The sequence below is a fragment of the Myotis nattereri genome, assembly GCF_964212035.1.
Source record: "Myotis nattereri genome assembly, chromosome: 6".
Classification (NCBI taxonomy): domain Eukaryota; kingdom Metazoa; phylum Chordata; class Mammalia; order Chiroptera; family Vespertilionidae; genus Myotis; species Myotis nattereri.
The window spans coordinates 22,578,192-22,594,923 of record NC_138081.1 but is presented as its reverse complement, the minus strand read 5'-3'; the positions used below and the strand labels follow the sequence as shown (position 1 = coordinate 22,594,923).

At 42.9% G+C, this 16,732-nt stretch overlaps 1 protein-coding gene across 1 annotated transcript in view; it reads left to right on the top strand.

Annotated features, from left to right (window-relative positions):
* Positions 1-16,732, top strand: part of PKHD1 (PKHD1 ciliary IPT domain containing fibrocystin/polyductin) — a gene marked incomplete at its 5' end in the record, with an annotated part of 392,126 nt that overhangs the window by 73,802 nt on the left and 301,592 nt on the right. Inside the window, one exon of the mRNA XM_081094978.1 lies at positions 516-666. Within this exon, the coding sequence (XP_080951104.1) occupies positions 516-666 (151 nt within the window). The remainder of the gene's footprint in view (positions 1-515; positions 667-16,732) is intronic.

Below are 16,732 nucleotides of genomic sequence, written 5' to 3'. Positions count from 1 at the left end.
AAATGAGCTCATTTTTTCACAGTTGGAATTAGGGACCAGTTAGCCAGTTGTGTGGGTTTTCCAATTTCTCCATCTGCCCTCGGGGGATTCAGGCAATTCACTCCCCCAACACTAAGTGTGAGTAAGAACAGGAAGAGGGAAGGGGAAAAGAAAAAACACACACACACACACACACCTCCCTAACATTTGCTTCCATTTTTGGAACTGGAAGCATTGTTTGCACATTGCTTGTTAAGTTGGGCTTGGAGAAGCTTTTGCTAATGTTCCTGATAGGTTTGGAAAAAGAAAGGCTGAAAGATATTTACCACGTGCATTTTCATTGCAGGGTGTGCAGATAAAGGGAAAACAAATAAACAATAAAATAATGGAAACAAAATTACAGAAATTTGCAAAATTTGACAAATGGCGGCCTGTAGTTGCCACAAGCTAATGGCTCGCAATGATTAATAAGAGTAAAAATAATTGCATTTCATTAAGATTGATGACACCCCATTTAACCTCCCCTCTCGTTTCAGCCCTAAAGTGGAAAGAGATGAAGTTCTCATCTATAATAGCTCCTGTAACATTACCATGGAAACTGAGGCAAAGATGGAGTGTGAGACGCCTAATCAGCCAATTACCGCCAAGATTACTGAGATACGGAAAAGCCGGGGCCAGAACACTCAGGTATAATCAAATCTTTTTTACAGACTGATTCAAACAGCTCAAATTTAATTTGTAATATTGTGTACATTAAAAAAACAATTTAGTCCAAATGGCAGCAATATATAATATTAAATGCTCTCAAACTTTGAGGAGCTGCTCTAATGCACAACATCTGAATTCATAGTTAACTATAGTTAATCATATATTTTCTCAAAAATAAATGAATGCTGCCTGGGTTCTCTTAAAACAAATTCTGAACAGATAATCTCAGCATTTTGTCCTGCTTTCTGGGTGCATGCTCAAAAGGGGCTTTCTGTGGCTTATTTCCTCATGAAATAAATGGCTTACAATTTAACCAAGTGCTTCTGGAAGATTTCCAAATCATTCAGCCATCCCCCCCTGTCTGCTGGTCCATCCAGTTCATCTCTGTTCTGTGGAGAATAGAGTGGAAATTTCAGCTTTTGAGGAAATTACATGCAAATTAAAATGGAAAAGTTCTACCAGGTCATTTCGTCTGTCTTCTCTACCTCAGTTTATCCTTTCTGAAATCATCTAAACCACCCCCTTCAAGGGCCTCTCCAAGATACCGTCTTAAAAGTCCCCAGTGAGAGAGTCCACAGCTTCCCCAGGGATTTTTGTGAACTGAAATCAGACTAAGAGCTCTTTGGAAATACATCAGATTATCTTTCACAGCTCCCCAGGCTTCTCACGGCACACCTATAAAATATAACATTTCTTGAGCACCTACTCCCTTAGGTGCCTTCCTCTTTATGAAAGCAATTCCCACATTTTTCTCTTTTTTGTCTCTTTTATTGGGAACAAACATTTATTGAATGCCTATTATGTGCCACACATGATAGCAGATTCTCTTGCGAAAGCTGCTTCAGTTCAATCTTCTAAATTCTAAGCTATACTTCTTGAGTTTGTAAGGCATGTTTTTTCTATAGCTTTTGGACTGGTGCTGAAAATGTATAAAATTACAAGTAATTTTTCTGTCTTTTCTAAACTGTTTCCTGTCTGTCTTCCCTTCCCTCTGGAGTCTCCCTTCCCATTTTATCACCTCCCCGGGCTTCTCATGCCCCTTGCCTTCCCTTCCCTTCCTTTCCTTCCCTTCCTTTCCCTTCCCTTTTCCCTTCTCCCTTCACAGGGCTGTCACTATTTCCTTGTGTCCCCCAACCCAATACACCTCTTCCTTTTAATTCATTGCCAAATTTAATTCTTCATCTCCAGCACGATGGTGCTCTAATTGCAGTCTCCACTTCACCCTGTGCCCCTGTTCGTCAGGTGACTGTCAGGGATGGCTGGAAGGTTTGTTGGAGTGAGGGGGACTGCTGAATCGGTGCTGTGTTGTGTGTGGAAAGAGAGTTGTGGGCTCAAGACGAGCTGTGGGACACTGAGCAATCTTTAGACCTTGTGGGGTCTCAGTTTCCACCTGGTTCATGACCTGGTGTTGTTGGGATGCTCACGTGAGCAAACGCCAGTGAAAGGGAGGAAGAGGGGGTTGCACAGTGGTGAAGTGTGGGCTTTGGAACGAGACTGCTGGGTTTGAATGTATCACTTATCTGAGTAACTGTAGGTAAGTTACGGAACCCCTCTGTGCTTCAGTCTTCTCATCTGTAAAGTGGGGTAAGAATAGCACACCCTTAATAGGCTTGGTGTGAGGATTCTAACACAAGAGCCTTTGCCACTGAGAATTACACCAAACGCCATTTAAAAATGTCTGTTAGCCATTATTGACTGTGCTAGTTTGCTAGAAGCAGTTCTAGAAAATGATGCAGAATTATTTTTCTGTAGTGTTTGCCATTTTGACCAGATCACTTCATGTGTTAGATTCTATCTATTTTTTTCACTGTCTCAAAGGCTAATTTTGAATTTTTGAGGCCTAAATGCCTCAGCCATCTTTAAATATTTATTCAGTATGCATTTATTGAGTTCTAACCATGTTCAAGGTCCTCTGCCATACTCTGAAGGAGGCAAAAGTAACGTGGTTACTTTCAACAATAAAGATAATTTAAAACAAAACAAAAAAACAAATGACATGGAAAGAGACCCCACCTTCAGGGGATAGTAGGGAAGAGAGGCCATGCATGCAAGTAGGTAACCTTCAAAGGACACACAGTGTCGATTCATCACAGCTGGATGAAATGTTGGATGCCATCTGGACCAGTCCATTCATTGGTGAGAAGAGTTAACTGAGCTACATAAAGAAAGACCTGAAAAAGGCCACAGCTACTAGTTTTGCATCATAACACATGCCGTCTTCAGCATTGTGGGGAAGTAAGCCATTTACTCTTCAGAAGCCAGGTGTCCGACAACACCTCCTAGGCTCTTGCCAGTGTCTAGGAGAGTCTGATCCTGGGATGTCTTGTGACCCTAGAGATCTTAGGGTGTCTGCTTTTCCTGTTTCGGCCTGCGGACATGTCACCTGGGTTAGGATGCCTAGTTCCTAATCTGGGCTGGGCCTGGGGAAAACCAGCATTGAAAGCTGCCTAATCGAAACTAGAAGTCAGGTCTCTAGTTCCAAGTATTAAGTGAGAACCTTGGAACAGCAGTTTCACAGAATGTTCGTAAGTATTCTGTGATAAAAGGGTTCATAGTCAAGTACATCTATGAAAGCTGGGTTAAACAAAATTATATATATATTTCACCAAAGGGCCTGTGAGAACATTCAATAGGTGACTGCATAATGTGAATTTCAGAGGTGGGAAAGGTCATCTTCAGATAGGGCAGTCAACGGAATTCTACCGAAGCAGGTGGTTGTATCGTGCTACAAAGAATGAGCAGGGTACAGACATTTCAGGGCTGTAGAGGAAAGAGACTTCTGGTGGAGGTACTGGTAGGCACAAGAAATCGACACAAGAGTCCACAGGGAGAGTGCAAAGAACATGGTGTGTGTGAAGGGTCGTGTGAGTTGCAGGCTTGGGAAGGTAGGCTGGGATTGGATTGTGATTGCAGGTTAAGTGTTTAGTTCTTTAATTCATTGGGCGACAAGTCATCCTTGAGGAGTCGCTGCATGATGGAAGTGTCTTGAGACACATTGATCTGGTGCCTGGGTGGAGATGCCTTGGGAAACCCAAGAAAGGCAGGAGCATTTCAACCAGGCAAGATATAATTTTTTTTTTAATTTTAATTTAATTTTATTTTATTGCTTAAAGTATTACAAAGGGTATTATATATGTGTCCTTTTCCCCCCCCCCACACTTGACAATACCCTGGCCTCCCCTACCCCCCAGTGTCTTATGTCCATTGGTTATGCTTATATGCATGCATACAAGTCCTTCAGTTGATCTCTTACCCCCCTCCCTCCTGCCCCCCAACCCTCCCCGGCCTTCCCGCTGCAGTTTGACAATCTGTTTGAGGCAGCTCTGCCTCTGTAGCAAGATATAATTGAATTAGGGAGGTGGCAGAGGGAATGGAGAGGAGGGGACACACACAATAGTAGACACTTGACAACTTGTGTTAGATAAAGTGTTCAAAGATATGGAAAATTAGATGAGGTAGGTAAGAAAATTATATGCTGACTTTTCAAATTTGTGAGAAAAAAAAAATCTTTGTGCTCATGACTCCCAAATTATAATTTCCAGCCCAGACCTCTGCTGAGCTTTAGATTCCTGAACCTCATGGCCTGCTGATATCTTCACTTGGATATTGAAGGGGACACCTTTGATCTAACAGGTTCTAAATTGAAACTCCTGATTTCCACTGCTTCTCCTCCCACCCCCACCACAGTTCAACAGAGTTGAAGGCAACTTTTGCCCACCCCGTACATCCTCATGACTATTTTGCAATTGCCATTTTGTACTTTTTAACCCCTTCCCCTTTTTCACCCAGTCCCTTAGCCCCCTTCTATCTGGCAACCATCAGTTTATCCTCTGTATGCGTTCCCAACAATGTGAAGGTGTCAGTTTTTCCAGTTAAGACTGCAAATCTACATTAATATTGAGAGTCAATGCAGTTAAAAACAAACAAACCACCCAACAGGCATTTTTATTTGTTTGCTTGTTTTTGGTAAAAAATGCCAGGCTGATTAAAAAAATATATGGACTTGCCTCAAATAGCCAAAATTACCGGGTAAAGGAATGAACTTTGAGGACTGATGTCAAGGTTTATTATAAAGCTCTGGAATCAATAGGAGTTCTAGTCAAGATCTTGTTTGAAAGAGGGTTCTACTGCTAAAATTTGTTTGAAAATCTGGTGCAGTATCCTGGAACCCAGGGGAGGAGAGAGATGGAAGGAAGGCGTGGTGAGGCACAGCAGAAGGGCTGCGAGCAGGAAGTTCTTACTGATACTTAGGCTGCAGGACAGCATTAGTGAGGAGAAAAACCAAATGTTTTGGGGTGAAGGAGTAAGTGAGTGGCACATAAACGCAGGCATCTGGTATAGATCACGGTAGGAAGAGAAAGGATGCAGTCTCGTGGTTGGGCGGCGCTCCTGATACCCATGCTCACTGTCATGAGCGCTGGGGGTGGTTTCTTATCTTAAAGGGGCTTTGATTAAAGCTGGTTTCCAAGGGTGTTACTGGGTTTGAGACGAGGGGGACTCCGTAGTTCCCTCACCCCATTCATTCGTCTGTGATTCCGAAACTTCTTTCGGACACAAGTCACGCTAAATCGGCACCTTTTCTTTTAGAAATATTTACATTTTCAAACTCACTTTTTCTCTCCAGTGCTTGAATTACTGTTAAAAAGAGCAAAACCACACTGCTTAATTTAATCCCTGCTTGTTGTTTAAGGAGATTCTCCTAGAAAATTGGTGCAATGCAGCTCGATGAAGAATTTTACATTGTCTTTATAATGTGTATAGCTAGTTAGAGGCTAATTTGAAACTACTTTCCGTTCTCTAATTGATTTTGTTCCTCTGATTACTGAAATCTAAAAAACACTTTTTCGCTTTCCTCTCCTTTCCTTTCCTTCCTTTTAGTTTTTCCTTCCTCCTGTTTTCCCCTCCCCTCCCCTCCCCTCCCCTCTCTTCCCCTCCCCTCTCCTTCCCTTCCTTCTCCTCCCCCTTCCCCTTTCCCTTCCCCTTCCCTTGCCCTTCCTTGCTCTGTCCTCCTCTCTTTTTCCTTCCCCTTCCTATCTTCTCTCTCTTCTCCCTCTTCTTCCCTTTAAACCACCTCTTTTGATCAGAGTGGCTCTGCAGGTTGCGTGCCTGTGGAGGAGGTGCTGTTCAAAGCAGGGTTGAGCTGATAGTTAGGGCAGGGACCTATGATATAGGAACTCAGCTATTGCCCTCTGATCCTGAGGAGACTTACTGAGTCCCTGTGCCTGTATTTTCTGTGTGAATTGAGGCTCCTAATATATACCAGTTACCTACGGTGAGGGCAGGGGGACTTGAGAAGTCAGGTGGTTTCCTATCTGGAAGGGACTTTACCCCCTTAGGATAATTAGGCAGGTAGTAGATGCAAATAGGATTCATGGTGAACAGGAGTTCTGGGCCTGGCTTCTAGTTCTACCAATGACCCTGTGTGACTACGAGTGTGTGTTAAGTCACTTAACCTTTCAATTGCTTAAGGTTAGTACTACCGCCTCCCAGCTTTGGGAAAAAGGAAGACAATACATAAAGAAGTGGATAGCCCAGCCGACATGGCTCAGTAATTGAGCATCGGCCCCATGAACCAGGAGGTCAGGGTTCGATTCCCAGTCAGGAAATTCTTATCACTCCTCATTATTATAAAATCACCGAGTAATTATTACATTACCATACATGAGTTTGAGTCATCTCAGGTAAACTGCTTTTAATTTTTAACTTAAAAATAATAGTTTTTGTCCATAGTGGAAAACAGCGAGCTGTATTAGCCCTGGGATAGCAACTCTATTAGTGACAGGCAGAGGGCAGTTCCATTGGGACATGACAGGATTATTTCCTTCTGAAGTATCGTTTTGTAAATTGAAGCCATCCTGGTCTAAATAAATATTGTGTGGATTTTTTTTTTCCAGTGAAAGCTAATAGTATGCAGAAATATGTGGGTCTGATTATGGGGATATAATGATCAGATTTCTTCTGATCCTTTCCACATATGAGAGTCTAGCTAGCCTGCAGATAGGCGTGAGTGCAGTGAGATTACTTTGGTGGTAGATCCATATTAGGGTTCTTTTGATTCTGTAGAGATGAGGCTTGGTGAGTGAAGAATCAGGAATAGTTAGTTTGTTGACTCTGGGATGACTTGGACAACTATGTTTTATAATCCATGCCTCAGTTTCCCCATCGGTGACATAGAAGGATTTTACGAAAATCTTTAGCAATGGAATGTGGAAACTGTGATATGTGAGTATGTGTATTTTCAGTATATTTAATTCTCTAAGTGAGAGAAAAGCTTGCTTTTCAGAGGTCTATTCATTCATTTCCTGGTGACCATATAGTAAATCACCTCCAGGATACTTGGTGGAAAATTAAGAACACCTAACTGAGTAGGCTCCCTTCCTAGGCATGAAGGGTCTCAGATATATGTTAAATGGGTTCAGAAATTAGATGTAGTTCTACGTGTGTGTGTGTGTGTGTGTGTGTGTGTATGTGTGTGTGTGTGTGGTGGTAATGGTGCTGTTGTATTTGTGTTGGAAGAAAGAGCAGTATGAGTTTTCTAAGTGGATATGTGGTTTTCTACTAGACGTGTTAAACATTTTTTGAGTCTAATACATATAGCATTTCTATTTTAAACAACAAGCAACCATCTCAGTCTTGAAATACAATAGCAATTCAGTTAATTTGGAAAACTTGGGTCTTTTCCTAGCGATGTCCTCTTTTAAATCTTGTTGGCTCAGCCACCCATCTTCCTCTCCAAGGTACTTGCTGTTAGTATCACTAGGCAGAAGTCTGCTCTCCCTTCAGAGAGCCACAGTACTGCCCATAAAATGCCCATTTTGTGAGAGAAGCCTGGGGAGCCTGATTAGGTAGCTGCAGTAGCGGCTGGAGCCCCGAGGGTGAAGAAATTTGGGTAAAAGTGAATAAGAAGGAACATCTCATTTTGAATGAAAGAGGATGTAGTTGTTCCAACATTGATAGAATTATGGAAATTGACTTCATCAAATTGAACATTCAGCTCAACATGAAAGAGCTTCCTTCTCTCGGGGTTGTTTTAGAGGAAGAAGAGAAAGGGGAACGAGGAGAAAAGCAGAAGCACTGGGTAGAATTAAGAGAGTGTTGAACTGGTTTTTGATAAAAATTGTTAGAGATGGAGATTTTCTCTATGGTATTATCATTTATATGGGTGGATTGAGGTTAGCTTAGTATTGAGTCTATAAAATGGTTGTCTTGGGCATAGGCTTTTCTGCATAATATTTGGAATTCTTCTTTTCTTACTGGTTCATTTCAGCTTTGAGGAGACTGAACTAATAACACTGGTCAGAGCATGGGGGATGCATATGCCCTACTCTGCTTGATGGTACATTTCATTACGGACTTTCTGCTGTCTTCCTGGACTGCTTTGACAATTGCAAGGATGGTTAGACAGGATCTCTTCTGGCCCCTACTTGTCCTTGGCTAAAGTAAGCTGGTGGTAGGCTACTGGCAGAATGTTAATGGAGGAATGTCTTGTCTCAACAATAGTTCAGGGCATCTCTCTGGCTGCCCTTTTCTCTGGAACCAACATAAATGCAAGACAAGGGAAGAATGTGTGGATGAAGGAAACTTCTCCATAAAATATATACCAAGAGATCATCTCTGCTCCCCCAACTGGAGAAAATGTTTTTTTTTTCTTTTTTTAAAAAATGTTTTTTAAATTCATTTTAATGAATGAGGAAGGGAGAGAGAGAGAAACATTGATTGCTGCCTTCTGCACTCTACCCACTGGAGATCAAGCCCACAACCCAGGCATGTAACCTGACCAGGAATTGAACTGGCAACCTCTTGGTGCATGGGTTAATGCTCAACCACTGAACCATACGGGCCAGACAGGAAATGTGTTCTTGCTAAAGGAGAAAGGAAATGTATTAAAGCAAACAAACAAAAAACAAAATCAGGAAAAGCATGTCTTGATTCTGTTGTTTTGTCAAAGGAATCTCTGGTCTTTCTAAGACCAGATAATCACTGTGCTAGTTTCTTCAGGTTCTCTTCTTGATGGGAGATGCAGCTATAATACAGAAGGACTCATTGTGAAGAATTTCCTTACTTCCAAATAAGGGCTAGTGATCTCCTAAGAGTAATGGATTTCCCAGAACTAAGAGAATGTATAACAGTTCTGCCCTTAGTCCCCTCTGCGGTGTCCATCTCGAATATCCAGTTTCCTTCTATTTTGAGCACAAGGAAGCTTTGCACTTCCCCACCCTTTTGAAGTTTTATGGGCCATATGACTTGCTGAGAATGTGGGTAGAAGCCTTAATGTCGAGGGCTTGACTCTCATGCCCTCTCTTTTCCTTTGCCATGATTACTAAATGGCCCAGAGCATGGGATTAACTTATAGAGAACAGTTGTACCCTGGAGAATTGCCAACGTTTGTAGTGGACTTGGTGTGATCAAGAAATATTGTGTTGTGCCCATGAGGAATTTGAGCAAAATATAATTGCACATAATCTGTGACTAGTTAGTGGTAATCTAGATAGTGACTAATGACAGCATCTTTAAAGTCTAGTCTTGTGGCTAATCCACTGCATTCTTCATGGTATCTTTAGTTTTTGTCTATGAGTCCAAATGGAATCATGACCTGGTTTATGTTCATGGTGGCTGGGGTGAAAAGACTATGAGATGGGATCATTAGGCAGAAATTATGGACAGATAGAATTTAGTGGGGATAAAATCAGCCTCAGCTAAAACTCTGGGTTCTACTTACCTCCACTGTCATTGGTGCTGTGCTCCCATTCTCACCCACAATCGCTATGCCCTATAGATCCTCTTAAATTTTCTAGTGTTGAGAAATTAATCACCTTCTTTTATAGTGTTATAGCATACTGTGGGAGTTTGTTGGGAGACATGGCTATTTCTGGCATTTCTGCCTGTGCTACCTCTTTATTTTCTCTCAAGAATCACCATGGAACATATGCACAAAGAAAATTTGTTTCAAATGGATCATATGTTTATACTTATAGTCTCTCTATATATCTATACCTCTGTATAGTCTATTTATAGATATTTTTTCATGCACTCATGATCTCTTGTTTTGGTCCTTAAATTTTGCCTTTTAAAATTTTTGTTATGAAGATCCTTCAGTCACTAGGCAAGAAACACAATTCAAATAGAATTAAATAATAGAGACTCACAGAATGAGAAAGCTTGAGTCATAGACATGGTTTGATCCAGCAGCTCAGTGCTCACTAATGAATGAGGTAGCTCTTTCCATATCTTTTCTCTCCCTTCCATAGGGTCAGGTTCAACCTATGGCTGCTTTCTCCATGGATACAAGATGGTTGCCAACAGTGCCTAGGCAACTTGTTCCCCTATTTACATTGCATGAGAATGAAAGATCTCTTATGGGCATGGTCTCAAAAATAGGAAGTTTCTTTCCCAGAAGCCCCCAAAACATGTCTCCTCATGCCTCATTGGTCCAAACTGAGTTCCTTGATTACATTTCCCTATACACAGGGTGATAAGCTTTCCTGGTTGTTTTTGACCAATTAGTGTCCACCGTGAACCTTAGAATAGAACTAATCATACCCACAGTACCTGGCTAAGAATATGAGAGTTATAATGCTTGGATGGAAAATCTTGGGGCTGTTGATGAAGGAAAGCTGGAGAAATGGACATTGGGGGGTCAGCCAACACTTAACCACAATGGCGTGGTCTCACTTCCTTCTTTATGGCTATAAACTAAGGCTCTTCTTCTGTTCCTCCTCACTAGTCCTTTTTGAGAAATTAAGACAGGAGAGTTGATGCATGAAATTTGACAGCGGTAAAAGTGAGGCATCTTTTCTTTATAAGGAAGTTGGTTGGCTAAGTGAAAAGGAAATAAAGGATTTGGTAAAGTTCCTTAGAATTCAATAGAGTGTTTGCTTTTACAAAACAAACAAACAAGCAGACGAGAAAACATAATGAATACATAAAACATACACCTTCAGTAGCCTGCAGGACCTCAAAATCAGTAATGTGTTTCTTTTGTGATGTGCATCTTCCTGATTCAAAATGACAGTTGTTATAATGGGGATTGCTCATCATTCAGTTTCATGTGAGACCACCATCCTCTAATAATGAAGAAAAGAGCAATCTGGGGAAAGAAAAGATCTGTTATAGTGTTTGTTTCTCATAATAGATCTTTCCAAACAATTTACAAATATTAATTAAACCTCCCAGCATCCCTGTGTGATGAATACCTATTTTAATGCAGTGGAGTCAACTGACCAAGGCCCCTCCTGAATTGATGTCAAAAAGCAGGGGCCTCAACTCACAGCTCCATACCAGTCACCTGAGAGCATTGCCATTTAGCTTCTTTCCCTTCCCAGAGGGAAAAAGTATGCACAGCCAAGCAGAAGCAAATATATTTTGTTCAGTTGCTGCCTGAAACAGATTAATATGAGTTTGAAGGACACTACCTGCTGACTTATGAAGATATTGAACGAAGGGAGCAATATGACCAGCAGAAAGGGATGCTATTCCTGCATCAAGAAAATGAAATTATTATCCTTTAATCCTTCTCAAATATTATTTACAGATCACTATCTGGGCGCTAGTCATTATATCAATCCCTGTATGGGATTTCCAGGTGGTTACTTTTAGAGATGACAGAAAACTACAAAGCTATGAAGGAATTGGATAATATTATGTGTTCAACTTAGGAAGGGTTGTGTTAATTTTACAGATAAATAAGATACAATCCTTGCCTTCTGGAATGAACTGTTTGTTAGGGGAGCTATAAAAGCCCAATAACTGTACTATAAGCAAAATCCTATATCATAAAAGCCTAATGTGCTAAGTGTCTGGTCATCCGGTTGTCTGTTCAACCAATCAAAGCGTAATATGCTAAGGCTGATCACTATGATGTGCACTGACCAGGGGGCAGACGCTCTGACTGGTAGGTTAGCTTGCTGCTGGGGTCCTCCCTGGCTGGCCAACCTCCCATATCCCTCCCTGGTCCCAATCGTGCACCAGTGGGATCCCTTGGCCTGGCCTGCACCCTCTCGCAATCCGGGACCCCTCAGGGGACGTTGGAGAGCTGGTTTCAGCCTGATCCCACTCAACGCAGGAACTGCCCCCTGTTGGTTAGTGCGCTCCAGCAGGGGAGCGCCACTCATCCAGAAGCTGGGCTCATGGCTGGAGAGGGCAGCAACGGTGGCAGGAGCCTCTCCCACTTTGGTGGCAGCACTAAGGATGTCCGACTGATGGCTTAGGCCTGCTCTCTGGGGAGCAGGCCTAATCTGTCAGTTAGACATCCCCCGAGGGCTCCCGGACTGTGAGAGGGCACAGGCCGGTCTGAGGGACAGCCCCCCCCCCCACCCTCCTGAGTGCACAAATTTTATGCACTGGGCCTCTAAAGTAGTAATAAAGCTATTTTCAATTTACTGTGGAAAATCAGGGAAGGCCAAGAAATCTCCTAGATGGAACAGTTATCACTTGGAAATTTCCTGGAGAATGCGGAATTTTGTCTGAGTCTGAATTTATGAGGATTACAAAGAGAAGGGAGGTAAGGAGCAAAGCCATACTAGTAAAGAGATTAGTATTACAGAGTTCCAGAGGTGGAAAACATGGTTTATAGATAAGTAATTATATTTGGCTGGAGTGTAGAAATGAAAGGAAGTAATGGAGATTAGAGTGACTGGAAACAAAGTTTGGGGAATCTGAGTGGTCTTGAGTGTCCAACTAAGAAGTGTGGATTTAACCCAGGAGTACATGTAGAGCTTTAGAGGCTTTATAAATCTCATAGCTACCACTTTGTCTCATGAAATATCCCTTAGGGCTCATATCAGAGTCAAAATGCTAGTCTGGCTCAAGTTGGTCCTAACACACATAGCTGTTGTTCTCATGGAGCTCAGATACAAGTAGACGAAATCATTGCTGAGGCAAGCGCATAAGGAAATGAGGCATCTTCAGCCTGTGGCCGAGAGAGATGAAGATAGGAATGAATTATATGGAGAAGCTCCGAATGACTTAGTGACAGAAGGCACATGTGATTCTCCCTGGTGTTTTGGATTGCTAGTAGGTTGTAGAGAGAGGCAGTGTGAAATAGTGGTCTAGGAGTGGCTGATATGGGTCCTGTCATCCAGGCTTGGTATGATTAGGCAATCAGTGTATGATGATAGGCAAGTCCTCGGAAAAATCTCAGTTTCCTTATCTGTAATGAGGAAGGGGGCTAAATGAGCGTTTTCCAATGTGAGCTCTGTAGACAATTAGTAATGCAGAATGTCCCATTAGAGAAAAATGGGTCTGTGGTCAAATAAGTTTGGGATATGCTGCAGGTCCAGTTCCACTTTGGGAGTCATGCCATCCAGTGATATGTTAAAGTCCTAGAGTTCTGCAAAAAGAAAGGCAGTTTTACTCTACTGAGCTCAGCCTTTCCCAAACTTCTTTGGTCATAAGACTCTTATTTATTTACTAGAGACCCGGTGCATGAAATTCATGCATGGGTAGGATTCCTAGGCCTGGCTGGTGATCAGAGCTGTTCCCCCGCCTCCCGGCCTCCTCCTTCCCTTGCCACCTGTGCGCTGCCACCACGTGGTTTCCCCCGCCTCCCCCCCCCCCCCCCGTCTCCCTGCCTCCTCCCTCCCTCACTTGCTCTCTCACCCTCAGTGCCCCGCCACTGCTGCTGGTAGCCCGCCATGTTCCGTGCCACCCCCTGGTTGTTAGCGTATGTCATAGTGAATGATGGAACTCCTGTTCTCTTGGTTGAACTCCTGAGGGGACACTTTGCATATTAGCCTTTTATACATATATATACACTAGAGGTCCAGTGCCTGAAATTCATGCATTAGAGAGGGGTCCCTTAGCCCAGCCTGCACCCTCTTGCAGTCCGTGACCCCTTGGGGGATTGGGCCTAAGCCGGCAGTTGGACATTCCTCTCGCAGTTTGGGACCCCTTGCTCCTTACCACCTACCTGTTTGCTGCTCCTTAACACTGCTGCGGAGGCAGGAGAGGCTCCCGCCACCACCGCTGCACTTACCAGCTGTGAGCCCAGCTTCTGACTGAGTGGTGCTCTCCCTGTGGGAGCACACTGACCACCAGGGGGCAGCTCCTGCATTGAGTGTCATAGCGACTGGTGGTTCTGCTGTTTGGTTGATTTTAATATTAACCTTTTATTAAATAGCAGTGGTTCTCAACCTTCCTAATGCCGCGACCCTTTAATACAGTTCCTCATGTTGTGGTGACCCCCAATTTCATTGTTACAAATTGAACGTAATTAAAGCATAGTGATTAATCACAAAAACAATATGTAATTATATATGTGTTTTCCGATGGTCTTAGGTGACCCCTGTGAAAGGGTTGTTTGACCCCCAGAGGGGTCGTGAACCACAGGTTGAGAACCGCTGTCATATAGGATTTTCCTTCCATGCAATATCTATGGGCTCCCCATGGAACACTTTGGACAGTTGGGGCTAAATTATTATTATTATTTTAAAGTATGTTTTAATTGGCTTTTAGAGAGAGGAAGGGAAAGAGAGACAGAAATAGAAGCATTAATGATGAGAATCATCATTGATTGCCTAGCCCGTAATCCGGACATGTGCTCTGACTGGGAATCAAACTGTAACCTCCTGATTCATGGATTGGTGCTCAACCACTGAGCGACACCGGCTGGGCTGGGCTGATTATTTTAAGGGAGAAGTTCCACTCTCACATCTCTCTGTATCACCCCTAAAAGGTTTTTCTCAGTCTAGGATTTTATAAATCCAAAGGAAGGCTGCTCCTCCAGTCTGGTTGAGCAAGTTTTCTTACTTATAATACAGGCTTGACTACCATCAACTTTCTCTCAGAGTTGAGGCAAGAAGGTCTTTAACAGTATCTTTAAAAGCGCTTTGAGATCCTCTGAGGCAGGAGATCCCCAGTGGATTCGTCATATGACTTCATTAGAAACCTTGTATGCTAAGGAGCTCTTGGCTTCAGCTTCCAGTTTGGAATCATCATCGTTCTATTGTACTCTATTAACCAGGAAAGAGCTGAGGGATTATTTTCTCTCCGCTTTTTTTGCATCTGTATATAATGTAATTTAACCTAGCAAAAAAGACACTGATTGTCTGTCCCACAGGACTTAATTAGCTCCCAGCTTCATGGTGCAACACAGAAATAATAAGAAAAGGAAAAGTTCGGGTGTTCCGTACCTGTCCACTTCCACCTCTGGTGCATAATGAGATGTCAGGAGTGGTGACACTGATGAGACGTGTAAAACATGCCGATCGCAGGAGGCAGCAGGCAGCTGCTCGGCGGCCGGGAACTCGGCCAGGCTGGAAGGACTGTGGACTTGGCCAGTAGCCTTTCCCTTCAGATTCCAATTTCCAACATTCCCCCACTCGCCTCCCTGCCACCTGAGTGGTGGTTATGTTAACCTTTAGCTCTGCCTTCAGCACCCTGGTCGGATGTTATGACAATTGTCATGGGGCAGATGCCATGTTTATTAAGCTGCCTGTAGCAAATCTGGACTGGTAGTGCAGGATTCTACCAGCCGGCCCTCAGGGGAGCCCATTAAGAAATTGCAAGGCTAATAAAAATTGTGCTGGGTGAAGCTGCAGTCCGCTGGTGCCACTCCGTGATGGGTCGGATCTGGTTTTAAATTTTAATGGAGGCAGGGACTGAAGGTTTGAACTGGGACCCTTGTATAGCAGCCCTGGAAGTTGTACCTTCTTAACTCAGAGTTGGAGTGGTACAGCGAGACGACAGCTTGCTTCACTGTGCGAGGTTTCTGTACATTGAGATAGGAATTTATTCATGTTTCTGACTTGCTAACAATGTGCTGCTCCTGGAATAAGCTGCACTCTGCCATGTGCCATGCAATTGGGGCTACAGTTCGAGTTCTCTGGCTTCACACTGATTGGAGCTCCCACTGCCCATGCCCGAGGGGAGCCCTGAAAACACACGGGGAACAATTCCCAGTTCTCTGTCTCGGTAAAATTCTTCCAAAACTTCTGCACTGCTAGGTTCTTGAAAAGGAGATTGCATGAGATCTCTTAGAGAGCCATTCATTGCAGACTTCAGATTCATCTTCACATTGTACGCCATCTAATCCAGGGCCCACTGCAAAAGAGGGCGATTCTTCATTCCTTTGCTAAATCCTTTCTGCTCACAGAATTCATCATGTCACCTGGACACATCGATAGTTTTCAAACGTTAAAATGACATGACCAAGTATATAATTGCTGTTTGGGGAAGACTGAGAAAAATGAAAGGAAAGACATAATGGAGTACTTCAGTCTTTTTGTGATGTCACCGAAGAGAGGTACTTTTGGTATGAGAATACTGAAGACACACCATGGATACTGCTGAGAGAAAGGGGTACTTCTTGTGAGGAGCCGAGTGAAGCCCTGTGCTTGAACTACCCATTAATCCTCAAACTGAAGCTTTGAAGTGGTTACTGTCATCATCTCCAGTTTACACATTAAATTGCTCAGAGAGGGTTAGTGCCTTGTTTCAGGACCCACAGCTGGTAAGTGGGTAAGTGGCAGAGCAGGGACTCAGAGACAGAAGAATTCTAGAGCCAGTGTTATTACTGCCAATTTTTTTTGAAAATTTTTTTCAAAAAGGAAGAAAATCTGTTCTCTTTTATAAACATTTCTCCAAGACCAATATGTGAAATTACAATATAAATTTGTGGAAGTAGATGTCTGGGTGGTGGAGAAAGTGCACGTGTATTAAAATTTATCTCTTGCGCTTCAACTTCAGCTATGAGCCTGGGTCTAGCTCTGGCCCCTCTCATCTGCCACAGGCCCTGCCAGCTCCTGCCTTTTCTGGGAATTGTCCTAACACCTGTGTTCTAGATCCTTCCAGGGAGAGTTTTTGCTTCCTCTACCCTTCAACTCTGGCAGTGATTTGAGTGGAAGTGTATGTGTGTGTGTGCCTGTGTGTCTGTCCATGTTTATGCTGGGGATGGTGATAATGTGTAGCATGGGGCCTGATATTTATATCTTCTCTGTAACTACTACAAGGGTGAAGATTTGTTGCATAAACACATGAATAAACATAATTAAAATTGAGCATTACTAGATTGAAAACAGTTTTCAAAACTTTTTAAAAATTTTTATTT